Raw genomic sequence first — 12,426 nt, forward strand, 5'->3', positions numbered from 1 at the left:
ATGCCTTTCCAAATCAGGTCCATTCAATTGAATTTACCACAAGTGGATTCAAGTTATAGAAACATCTCAAGGATGCTCAATGGACACAGGATGCACCTGAGCTCCATTTCAAGTCTCATAGCAAAGGGTCTGGATACTTATGTAAATAAGATATTTATGTATTTTATTTTTAATACATTTGCACACAAAAAAAGTGTGTAGATTGAGGGAAAAAATGTATTTAATCATTGCAGAATAAGGCTGTAACGTAACAAAATATGGAATACTTTCCTACTGTACACTCATACTATATGCCCAGCACATATTGTGGACTCACTCAGTAACCATTCGGACAGTCTTCACTCACACAATACATTTCAAAACACAATGATTCTTTGGACATGATTGTCTTTAATAACTTATTTCGGTAAGGGTTTATTTCTGCCAACTACAACACAATGATTCACATATTTGAATGAGTATATACAGAAATATGCATGTCGCACGATGAATCACATAACGAGCATATAGGCCTACAGAAATTAATACATACAGTAGACATTATGGTTCCCTAACAAAGTAATATTAAGTGGCTAATTTCCTTTCATTTAATCACATACTGATATGCTGTTATACTTACAAGTTGAACAATATTATCACATATGCTAAAGTCAGACAGTGACACACTATTGTACTATAGACGGTAGTACAATTTCTCAAACATGTTACACCCAAAAACGACCTCAAACGGGAATCAAAACAGTCATCGGGGGGGGGCAAGCCTGGTTCGAAATCATTCAGTCTTTCATGTATCCAAGTGGAGGAGGTTATGAGTCCTCGGTCACTTAGCAATTTTGTGGTTAAAAAGACCAGACATAGGTGGCCCCACTACACACTGTTACCAATCAGAGATCCTGAGATGCTGTAGGTTCCAGTCATATTGTTGATATTAGTAGACTGACATGTGGGTCAAAAGGTCTGTTCGATAGACCTGAAGTCAACACTGTACAGTCAAGACTATAGTCAGTGTACCAACTCTATACAGTGCAATACTTGTCAAAAGACCAACACAGCTCCAGCAACCGCTGGTTCTCTCTGTCCCGATTGGCTGATCAGGATTCTGACTGAGAAAACACAGCAGAGCACTGGAGAGTAACGTAAAGCTGATATTACTAACATGCCACGTTTACGATAAAATGAAAGTCTTTCAAACCCATTTCTGGTGGCAGCTCAGTTGGGAGAAGTTTGAAAACACATTCAGATGGTGTTTCGTGGTACATTGAATAACTTCATTTATTTTTATAGGGGTTGAGAAATGTTTGGCGTGATTTTGTTCCCGGTAACAGAACACAGAGAGAACCGCTTGTCAAAATGCATTTTTGAGGAGCAGGTAGAAGGCCCCTATTTTAAAATAGAGACTATCTGATCAATAACCTCATGCTTTATTTCACGAAGAGGAATCTTTGTATAAACAAACGAGTTCACTGGACAACATAACAGCTCGCTTCACTGCCTACAATCTACTAATATAACAACATATTGGAATCAGTTTTGGAAATGACGCCAAAAGTTGTATCAGTAGAGCTAGAGGTAGGAACTACACAGATACTTCTATATGTACACACATGGCTGGGTGTTATGATCATGTGAAATCAGCTGTTGTTGTTTATTATTAAGGCTGGGTTAGACTCTAAAGGCCATAGAGCACGGCTGAGTCATACATGCCTCAGTACTGTCTAGACAATGACATCATACAGCGAGTACAAAAGCATCATAAACTCTGCATGACATCTGTAGCGGTTTATCCCAGTTCATAGAAAAATTGAGTAACGCTGTCATGAAACATGCACAGATTCAGGTTGGCTAATTGGCTAGCTGGGCAACATGCAGAGTGAGATCCTTTGTTCGTAAGCTGACAAGACGTCTTATAGGAGAGATGCCAGGGCACGGCGAGGACGACGCTCTAGGTCAGCATTACGATGCCACTGTCGAGTAAAGTGGGACAGTACATACACAGACACAGTGCTGGTCAATACCCATACAGGAGTATACACTACTATGCGTTCTAATCACAGGAGCGTATGAGTGGGTGGTCACCATTGGGAGCATGGGGCTGAGCTATACAGTAAGACTTGGGCTACAGGGGGGGGGGCATCATTGGCCACGTACGGGTGCAGGGGGAGGGACGCTAGACGGCTGCATGCAAATATACGGGAGAGGTACTGAACACAGTGTTCGGCCATCTGTGGAAAGAAAAGGAAATCAATCGTTAGGAGACAAGTTGCAAATAGGGGAGAGTAATTCATCCCTTCGGCATGTGTACTGATGACATCATTTGCGGCGAGTTAATGTGTGCATGCGTGTTAGTTACCATGTCATTAACTTGCAGCGGTCTCCTGCTGAATGATGTAGAGTCTGCCTGGGTCGTCCACCTTACTGCCACAGTGCACATCACTCCTACACACACACACACACACACAATTCAATACTGTAGTGTTGGAGAAGCAGCAGTTGTAGTAGTACTAATAGAGTAACAAAAGCTAGAAGCAGTAATTAGTCTCATTGCAATGCTTGTACAATATACAGTTGAGGCGCCGATATGCTTACCTGTTGTCATTGACGTCTACGGTGTTTCCTGTTCATGAATATAACAGGGAAGAGTGCGCATTAGTGTGTATAAAAACACAAAACACTTTCTTTCCTGATAATCAATAACCTAATTACAAGCTGTTAGCCAGTGTAACATATAATGTACAGTAAAAAACACAAAACAAAAACAGACCTGGTGGCGTGGGTGATTGTTTGAACTGTAATGGCTCTGGGACTAACCGTTATCCCTGTCTATGTTGAGTGGGTAGGACTCCAGCATGTCTGCGGGATTGACTGCTCTGTAGCCCAGCGCCGTGGACACTCTGCTCAACACAGACAACAGGACACAGTCACACCGAAGTCTAATAACACACCAATACAAGTCAACTATTCCAAGCTAAAGGAACTTAACACGAGCGTGAGATGGGACTCACGTGTTGGTCGGGACGGAGCTGATCTGAGAGATAGGTGCCGTGGTCTGTTCTGTGATGGAGCTCTGGAACAGGGCATTACTGTAGGTGTTGGCCGGCTCACTGGCACGTGTGTAGAACGGGTTGGTGGGAGAGCACACCGGCAGCTGCTTCGGTCGCACTGGTTTGGCTGCAGGATGACAGTAATGCTGAGGTCAATCAGTCAACTATTCCAATCATTATTCATTTATTATTCCGTTGATCAATAACTGCCTATGTAGCTCTCCATCCAATAAATAGCGCAGAATCACAGTCAGTAGAGCTATATTTGGAGTGGGTGCGCTACCGATCTGTGCAGCATGGGGGCGCCTCAGAGCGTTCTTGGTCCTCATGGCTTCTTTGATGCGGTCCACTTCCTTCTGGTAACGACGCCTGTCGATCATGGCGCCCTCCTTGGCGTCCCTCAGTGCCGTCTCCAGGGCCTTAACTCTCTCAGCAGTAGACCGAAGACGTTTCTCCAGCTTTGGAAGCTCACAACGCAGATCTGCATTGTCACGAACCAGCTACAGAGAAATACAAAGAGAGAGAGAGAGAGAGAGAGAGGGAAGGGAGGAGAGAGAAAAAAAAAAAGAGTGACACAAGGGAAGAGAGATTTATAGCAGGGAATAGTGATTGATCAGGGGTGGATAAGGTAAGAGAGGGCGGGTTGAGACTGGGTGACGCCAGTTTGAGAGAGATGAGGGGAGATTGTATGAACAACAGGAAAGGAGAGGAGACTGCACACTGACCTTGACATAAAACGGATGCGTTTCATGACTCATCAAAAGTGACATTTAGCCACACACGCCCGCTTTCTTTCAATATTATTGTGTCCCCTGAGTATCTTGTATCACGGAGGTATTTTGAATGGAAATGTCTCTTCTCTCATAACCCGTAGCATGAAATCATGTAAACATTCAAAGGTAAATGCACGGTGTAACCTTTCCTCTTTCGGTTCATGCCAGACTAAAACAGCTCAGAACCTGTCTCTGTGAGTACGGCATCACACAAACGGCTCACTCTTTTCCTCTTTCAAACATCTCTCTCTGTTTCAAACATCTCTCTCTGTTTCAAACATCTCTGATGTACAACAACAACAAAGACCGCATGCCAAGAAAGAGAGTGTTAAGGAAGCCTCGAGCCGCTTGTGTCCCTTTTAGAAGCCTTATGCGTAGTGCCAAAAGCAGAGGGACATTTTAGGTTAAAAAAATATATATATACAGAAGAAAGAAGAAAAGGGGACGCCAAGCCTGCTGGGAGATGGAAGCGAAGGAGAAGCGAGGGCCTGTACCTGCCGGGTGTGCTCTTAACACACAACAACAGAAACCCAATACACACACATCCATGCTCACACACTAAAAAAGCACAAGAACAAGAGGTGAAAAAGAGACAGAGACAAGAGGAGCCAAGGGTAGAGGGCTGAGTGTGCGAGGGGGGAAAAGGTGAGAAGGGAACGGGGGGCAACGGTAGGTCGCGATGTAGGACCATGGTGGGTGTTCACACTCGGGAAGCAGGAGAGAAGTGCCTGGTGTGACCAGTAAGCTTTTACTTCATCAAAACAAGTCAGATGACACAACTATCCTGTGAGGCTCTCACCTGTTTGTGAACCTTTGTAAGCTGGTCCAGGTTATTCTCAAGAAAGGAAATCTTCTGTTTCTGGGTGCAAGACCCCCCACTGTCATCAGGCTCCATTTCGGAACTCTGTGGACGAAAGAAAAGAATTGGAACAGAGAGAGAGACGAAAGGGGGGTGGGGGGGGTTTAGTGCCCTGCATAGTGATTAACAGGGGGCATCTTCTGTCTTTCGCCATCTCTAGCTCACTTTTTTAACCCGCGACGTGAGGTCTTGAACGAACAGCTTGCGCAGGTTGTGGAGGGTCTGGAGCTCCCGGGCCTGAAAATAGAGATGGAGAAGAAGAGTAGTCAAAGGGAGGAAAAAGAGGGAGAAAGTGGAGGAAAGAGAGGTAGATGCAGAGAGAGAAGAAAAGAAGCAGATGGGGCGAGAAAAAGAAAGAGGAGGGTTCTGAGAGCGATACAGAGAGAGGGCCACTCACGACGGTGTCCTCCAGCCCTTTGAGGTCCTGCTTGGTCTGCTCATGGCGTTCATGCAGGAATCTGACAGGAAGAGAAAACCCATCGTCATCAGCAACATCCAAATCAGAATACATTTCTTAACTTTGTGTCTACACGTTGTGTCAGTGTGTGTGTGTGTGTGTGTGTCTGTGTTTGTGTTCAGACTTACGACAGTTCCTCCAGCCGCTCGCTCTTGCTGCTGTCCACGCTCTTCAAACGGTCAAAGTCGGCAAGCACCTGAGCCAACTCAATCTGCAGCTTCTGGTTATGACTGAGAGAGGGAGAGCGAGAGAGAGGATCATGTTTAATAAGAGAGAGAGAGGGAGAGAGAGAGAGAGAGAGAGAGAGAGAGAGAGAGAGAGAGAGAGAGAGAGAGAGACAAAAAAATATTGTTTTTTTTACAGTGAAGTGAATATTTAATTTTTATCTCATCAACGGCACATAAACTGAGAGGGTTACAGTAGTCTTGATGACACTGACTCAGTGAGGTCATCGATGATCCTCTGCTTCTCGTTGATCTCATCCCGCAGACGTGCCATCTGCCTTTGCTGGAGACCACGGTGAGAGTCCCCCTGCTGCCGAGGAACCTTCTGAACCACCATAATGAAAATAACAATGTCAGATTCCTTTCATTTTTGCTCGTTAACAGGTGAAACAATTAGCATTATTGGAGTCAATGTTTACCTTGACGTTACCCTCCTCGGTCTCACCCTTCTCTCCATCCTTCTCCTCGAGCAGAGAGTTATCTGTGACACACAGAGAGAGATGTGTAAGGTCTGGTTTCCCCACCCGGGGCCTGTAGCCTGGCTGATGTGAGGGTGGATGGTGTGTGTTACCCGGGTGCTGCAGCTTGGCCAGCTCCTCGCTGAGGGAGTCGTGGCTCTCCTCCAGCATCCTCTTCTTCTGCTCAACACTCTGCATGTACTCCGTCAGAGAGCGGATCTTCGTTTCATGCTGCGAACGGCCCCGCACAGAGTCACTTGGCGCACAAGCACGCTCCCATCGACACAGCTCATAAAATGTCTACACGTTTTGTCAACGACGTAACGGAAGAATGCATTCATTGTGTACGGCGGTAAAGTGCGTCTATGTGTGGATCAGAGGAGGCTGGTGGGGAGGAGCTGTAGGAGGACGGGCTTCATTGTAAATGGCTGGAATGCAATCAATGGAACGGAAGCATAACGTGTGGTTTCCACATGTTTGATGTGTTTGATACTGTTCCATTGATTCCATTCCAGCCATTACAATGAAGCCCGTCCTCCTACAGCTCCTCCCCACCAGCCTCCTCTGGTATACATGGTGTCAACATACCATATGTACAGTGCCTTGCGAAAGTATTCGGCCCCCTTGAACTTTGCGACCTTTTGCCACATTTCAGGCTTCAAACATAAAGATATAAAACTGTATTTTTTTGTGAAGAATCAACAACAAGTGGGACACAATCATGAAGTGGAACGACATTTATCGGATATTTCAAACTTTTTTAACAAATCAAAAACTGAAAAATTGGGCGTGCAAAATTATTCAGCCCCCTTAAGTTAATACTTTGTAGCGCCACCTTTTGCTGCGATTACAGCTGTAAGTCGCTTGGGGTATGTCTCTATCAGTTTTGCACATCGAGAGACTGACATTTTTTCCCATTCCTCCTTGCAAAACAGCTCGAGCTCAGTGAGGTTGGATGGAGAGCATTTGTGAACAGCAGTTTTCAGTTCTTTCCACAGATTCTCGATTGGATTCAGGTCTGGACTTTGACTTGGCCATTCTAACACCTGGATATGTTTATTTTTGAACCATTCCATTGTAGATTTTGCTTTATGTTTTGGATCATTGTCTTGTTGGAAGACAAATCTCCGTCCCAGTCTCAGGTCTTTTGCAGACTCCATCAGGTTCTTCCAGAATGGTCCTGTATTTGTCTCCATCCATCTTCCCATCAATTTTAACCATATTCCCTGTCCCTGCTGAAGAAAAGCAGGCCCAAACCATGATGCTGCCACCACCATGTTTGACAGTGGGGATGGTGTGTTCAGCTGTGTTGCTTTTACGCCAAACATAACGTTTTGCATTGTTGCCAAAAAGTTCAATTTTGGTTTCATCTGACCAGAGCACCTTCTTCCACATGTTTGGTGTGTCTCCCAGGTGGCTTGTGGCAAACTTTAAACAACACTTTTTATGGATATCTTTAAGAAATGGCTTTCTTCTTGCGACTCTTCCATAAAGGCCAGATTTGTGCAATATACGACTGATTGTTGTCCTATGGACAGAGTCTCCCACCTCAGCTGTAGATCTCTGCAGTTCATCCAGAGTGATCATGGGCCTCTTGGCTGCATCTCTGATCAGTCTTCTCCTTGTATGAGCTGAAAGTTTAGAGGGACGGCCAGATCTTGGTAGATTTGCAGTGGTCTGATACTCCTTCCATTTCAATATTATCGCTTGCACAGTGCTCCTTGGGATGTTTAAAGCTTGGGAAATCTTTTTGTATCCAAATCCAGCTTTAAACTTCTTCACAACAGTATCTCGGACCTGCCTGGTGTGTTCCTTGTTCTTCATGATGCTCTCTGCGCTTTTAACGGACCTCTGAGACTATCACAGTGCAGGTGCATTTATACGGAGACTTGATTACACACAGGTGGATTGTATTTATCATCATTAGTCATTTAGGTCAACATTGGATCATTCAGAGATCCTCACTGAACTTCTGGAGAGAGTTTGCTGCACTGAAAGTAAAGGGGCTGAATAATTTTGCACGCCCAATTTTTCAGTTTTTGATTTGTTAAAAAAGTTTGAAATATCCAATAAATGTCATTCCACTTCATGATTGTGTCCCACTTGTTGTTGATTCTTCACAAAAAAATACAGTTTTATATCTTTATGTTTGAAGCCTGAAATGTGGCAAAAGGTCGCAAAGTTCAAGGAGGCCGAATACTTTCGCAAGGCACTGTATTTATATACATATGCTGTGTAGAGTATAGTCATTCGAGCTGGTTGTGATGTCTGCGTTTGCGTACACTGAGGTGCCCAGTAGAGCTGGAGGCTGACCTGTGAGATGAGGAGCTGGCAGGAGGAGAGCTCACGGCCCGTCTCCTCCATCTTGCGATGACACTCCAGCTGCAGGTTCTCCAGCTGGCGACAGCGCTTCACCATGGACTTGACCTCCGACTTGATCTTGCTGATGTAGAGACGGGCCACCGTGAACTCCTCCTCGATCGCCCCGCTGATCTCCACCGGCTGCAGCAGAGCGAGAGAGAGAGAGAGAGAGAGATTAGAGAAGGATGGGGGAGCGAGGGATTGAAAGAAAGGCTCACAGGGTGGGTGAGAGATGGAGGGACGAGGGGGAGGGGGATGACACGCATACTGTGTACAAAACCGCTCTCTCCCTCTGCCCATCTATCTAACGATTCTATCTCAGTGGCTCCAGAGGGGCAGTAGGAGATGGAAGTAACTCACCAGCTTGATCTCCCCGTTGCCCACGATGGTGCTGAACTCACTGAGGTCCCTCATCAGGCCGTTGAGGACGTCGGCGATGCGCTTCCTCTGCTGACCACTCACTTCCTGCATGTGGGATAGCTCCGCCTCCAACTCCATCAGATTGGCCTGCACAGCAGACAAGAGAGTTGGACAAGATGATTGAACGTGGGCAGAAAAAAACAATAGATAGGCTACAGATTTTCGAATCAAAATGATTCCGCCACGTCGGCAGAGCTCTGGTAATTTCAAGTAGAGCAATGAATCCATAAAGCCCACAGACTTCATACAACACTTCATAGAAAAGCATTGTAGACTTTATGTCCATTCTATGCCTTGTATTTATATGCCCTGCTGAACCCACCATCTTCTGGGCCAACTGGTCGGCCAGCAGCTGGTTCTGCAGGCCTTTCTCCTCCACCTCCAGGCTCTTCTGGTCGTAGTTGATGGCCAACTCCTCAAGTGCCTGCAGCACCTCCTTCACCTCTGTCTTGGCACAGTTGCTCTCCACCTGCAGGCGGCCCAGCTCCGCCTGCACCTTGTCCCCATCCCCACGGGACGACGCCAGCAGCTAGAAGACAGAGAGAGAGAGAGAGAGAGAGAGAGAGAGAGAGAGAGAGAGAGAGAGAGAGAGAGAGAGAGACGATCACGTGAACACAGCCTCACAAACATGATCATACGTAGGAACACAGTACACATACTTTGACAACACACAATATTCGTAATACTCATATTTTACACAGTACAACCAGACACAAGACACACACAGATGGCCTGGATTTAGAATTGGCATTTGAGTCATCCCCTGCTGTTGCTATGACAACTGTTCACAATTGAAAGAGATCTGCTGCCTCACTGAAAGGGTAGGAAATGTATCAGATTATTAACTATATTTAGAGTAGATATATAGAGGATTCCAGGTTATTCGTTTGCTTGGTTATAATTCTACAACATCTTCTGTATAGGCCTACTGTACATCCCCATAAGATGTCACCTCTACCATAAGGTGACCAGATTTCTGAAATTAAAACCGGGGACATTTCCAGTTTGGCGGTCAATATATCATTCAAATATCCAATGTTATTATCTATGAAATTTTAAAAAAGAGGGACAATTCCGGTTTCATGTATTTAGTCTAACAGGCACACTGTGATAGAAAAAAACAACTACATTACAGAAACACTACAGACAAGACAGAACTGTCCAATCTGAACAGCCATTCAGTGGTCCTGGTGGCCTGGGTAGAACTGATCTGAACAGCCATTCAGTGGTCCTGGTGGCCTGGGTAGAACTGATCTGAACAGCCATTCAGTGGTCCTGGTGGCCTGGGTAGAATAAGAGCAGAAGAGAACATGAGCAAAATTGAGAGAAGAAAAAAAAAACAGACAATAGTATATGTGAGATACTTAACATAATAAAGAAATAAGATGATGATGAGATTGGTAACTACATAATATACTTATACCAACCTAATCTGTATATTTCTTAGAAGAATGTATCTCCTTCAGGATTGCTATGTCTTCGGCCAGCTTCTCCATGAACTCCTGGCAGAGGAGGTTGAAGTTTGTCTTCACAATAAGCATGGCCTTGATGGTAGGAACAGTGAACCTATTTCTTGCTGCTGTCCATAGATCATTCATTTAGGAGAACACTCTCTCTCGACTGGTGCTTTACTTCCAGGTAAGCACATGACAACAGAGGCTAATCTAGCCAGGTTAGTGTGTGAGATGTCGTTCTCTTTGAAGTGGGTAACCCTTTAGGAACTCTTGCAATCCAGTAACCTCGTCAAACAATGCATCCTCATTGATGGCCACAATAGGGCATTTTTCCTGCAGTGTGCCTGCCTTTTTAAAAAGGAGACCATGTAAATATTTTAGATTATCTGTGTGCTTTCCCCATAAACTTGCAAGTAGTTCACAGCCGTAGTGAAGAATGATTGGGATGTTTTGAGAAAGCTCTCTTTAGACATGGCTCCATTGTCCTCCAGCTCTCTCAGAAGTCCTCTGACCAAAACTGGAATGAAGTTGCCATCACGTCTTGCAGTCAATTTTGCCTCAATGTTTCTCAGAATTGCAGCGGACTCCACAGCACAGCGGTCCTGGCCTTCAAGCATCTTGATCGTGTCACCGAATACGGTCAGGTTTCCATGGACAAAGGCCAGCCAAAGTTCAGTCAGTGGATCTTCGAACATTGTTCGCAGGACAACAGGGCATTTGTCTTCAGAAAGAAAAAGGATTTCAATGGCACATACATTTTCAGCGCTCTTTCTAGATCAGGGAGCATGGACAGCCAGCGAACATTTCTGTGTCCTAAAAAAAGCTCTTCAGTCTTTCTACTCCAACGGTGAAAATGTCCAAATATCTTTGTGAGCAGGTACTCAACATCAAGGGGAATCATATGCATAGCTGTTCTGGCCGTGTTATGAATGATGTGGGCAGGACAACCTAAGCTAATCACCTCCCACTGCAGAGCATTTTTAACTTTGGTATGGACATTGACCCTCCCCAGTTGGTATTTGTGTTGTCGGCAGAGAATGCCACAACTTTGTTTTCCAGGTTACATTTTTTTTAATGACCTCCAGGACCTCAGCTGCAATTTCCTCTGCTGTTTCTCCTTTCAATTCAACAAAACCTAGCAGGTTTGTTTCCACAGATGTGTTGCCACCATATATCTTACAATATCTGACTAGTATTGGCAGCAGCTTTACATGTCCATGATTGGACGCATCAATGGACAGGGACACAAATTCAACCTGGTCTAGGTCCTGTGTTACCAAAGTAGTTGCCCATGGTGCTAACACGCTACTTACTATGGCTTCACATTTTGTCCTAGCACATGTAAACTTCGGCTCATAAAGCTTTCGTGTCAGTTGTGCTGTTGCAGCCCAGAGATCTGTAACTATGATTGTGTCGCATAGTGTGGTATGTAAAGACATCCCTTCTGCACAGCTAAATCATATTCTTCTTGGGAAGGCTCTACCTTCTTGCAGAATGTGGTGACAGAGGACATACCAACACGGGCAATCAGGGAGGCTTTATGTATTTTCGACTGTTGATGTTCTACCACTGCCGTTCGTCCCCCGCTGCCAATTGAAAAAGAGGAATTACAAAGGGTGCAGTGAACCATTCTATTGTCTTGACCTGAGCGTATAAATGGACATTGTCTCATGTCATTGTGTCACTCTTAACTTTTTCTTCTCCTCCAATCTTTCTCCTACTTTTTTCTTCACTCCTCTTCCTGCCTTTCCTTCTCTTTACCTTTCCACCTCACTCTTCCACACTCTCCTCGCTTCACTCTTTTTACTCCCTTCATCTTTCCTTCTCCTTCTCCAATCTGTAATAATAAATAGTACACTATTAGATAAACTACTTTGGTTAACAGATTCCCATTGCTTGCCTCACTTTTGTATTTTATCTCAAAAACATTGGTTGGAATAATAAATTGGCAGTCTCTGTAATCATATCTTTACCTCTTATCTCCTTCACTCTTCTTCCTATCCAGTCTTCCTCCTCTCCTTCCTCTCCACTCTCTAACAGTAAACATTATGCGAATGTTATCCATGAAAATGTCAAAATATTTTTTCACGCTACTTATTATAAACGCCAAACCATTAAAATTGTAATCTACAAAGAAATATTCTCATAATTAATTGTGCATTCATTTAATATAATCATATTTTCAAAATAGCCTGTCCAATGCATGTTTACATGTGAACGTTTTTTAACCTAGCTACCATGCCAGTAGCTAGCTAACCTAACTAGATAACTTAGTCGACATAGCTCATGTTAGCTAGCATAACCTATTTAAAACCTTATAAAGCAGATCATCTATCTATATAATACATTGTGACATTATAACATCATTAGCTAGTATCT

The 12,426-nt window shown here is 44.4% G+C and overlaps 1 protein-coding gene across 2 annotated transcripts in view; it reads right to left on the reverse strand.

Moving 5' to 3' along the window:
* Positions 1-370: 370 nt before the first annotated feature.
* LOC139416317 (kinesin heavy chain-like) overlaps positions 371-12,426 on the reverse strand; it is a 29,778-nt gene continuing 17,722 nt past the window's right edge. The window contains exons 14-29 of one of the 2 annotated variants that reach the window (XM_071164821.1): positions 8,916-9,122; positions 8,534-8,680; positions 8,126-8,314; positions 5,926-6,043; positions 5,774-5,835; positions 5,570-5,679; positions 5,259-5,360; positions 5,071-5,131; positions 4,839-4,910; positions 4,614-4,718; positions 3,325-3,541; positions 3,003-3,168; positions 2,809-2,891; positions 2,587-2,614; positions 2,351-2,436; positions 371-2,222 (exon numbers count right to left, since the gene is read on the reverse strand). In XM_071164821.1, coding sequence (XP_071020922.1) covers positions 2,358-2,436; positions 2,587-2,614; positions 2,809-2,891; positions 3,003-3,168; positions 3,325-3,541; positions 4,614-4,718; positions 4,839-4,910; positions 5,071-5,131; positions 5,259-5,360; positions 5,570-5,679; positions 5,774-5,835; positions 5,926-6,043; positions 8,126-8,314; positions 8,534-8,680; positions 8,916-9,122 — 1,746 coding nt within the window. In that variant the 3' untranslated portion in view covers positions 371-2,222; positions 2,351-2,357. Of the gene's footprint in view, positions 2,223-2,350; positions 2,437-2,586; positions 2,615-2,808; positions 2,892-3,002; positions 3,169-3,324; positions 3,542-4,613; positions 4,719-4,838; positions 4,911-5,070; positions 5,132-5,258; positions 5,361-5,548; positions 5,680-5,773; positions 5,836-5,925; positions 6,044-8,125; positions 8,315-8,533; positions 8,681-8,915; positions 9,123-12,426 lie in introns of both variants that reach the window. The other variant, XM_071164820.1, reaches the window with a different exon arrangement.

Source organism: Oncorhynchus clarkii, chromosome 9 (assembly GCF_045791955.1).
Source record: "Oncorhynchus clarkii lewisi isolate Uvic-CL-2024 chromosome 9, UVic_Ocla_1.0, whole genome shotgun sequence".
NCBI classification, from domain to species: domain Eukaryota; kingdom Metazoa; phylum Chordata; class Actinopteri; order Salmoniformes; family Salmonidae; genus Oncorhynchus; species Oncorhynchus clarkii.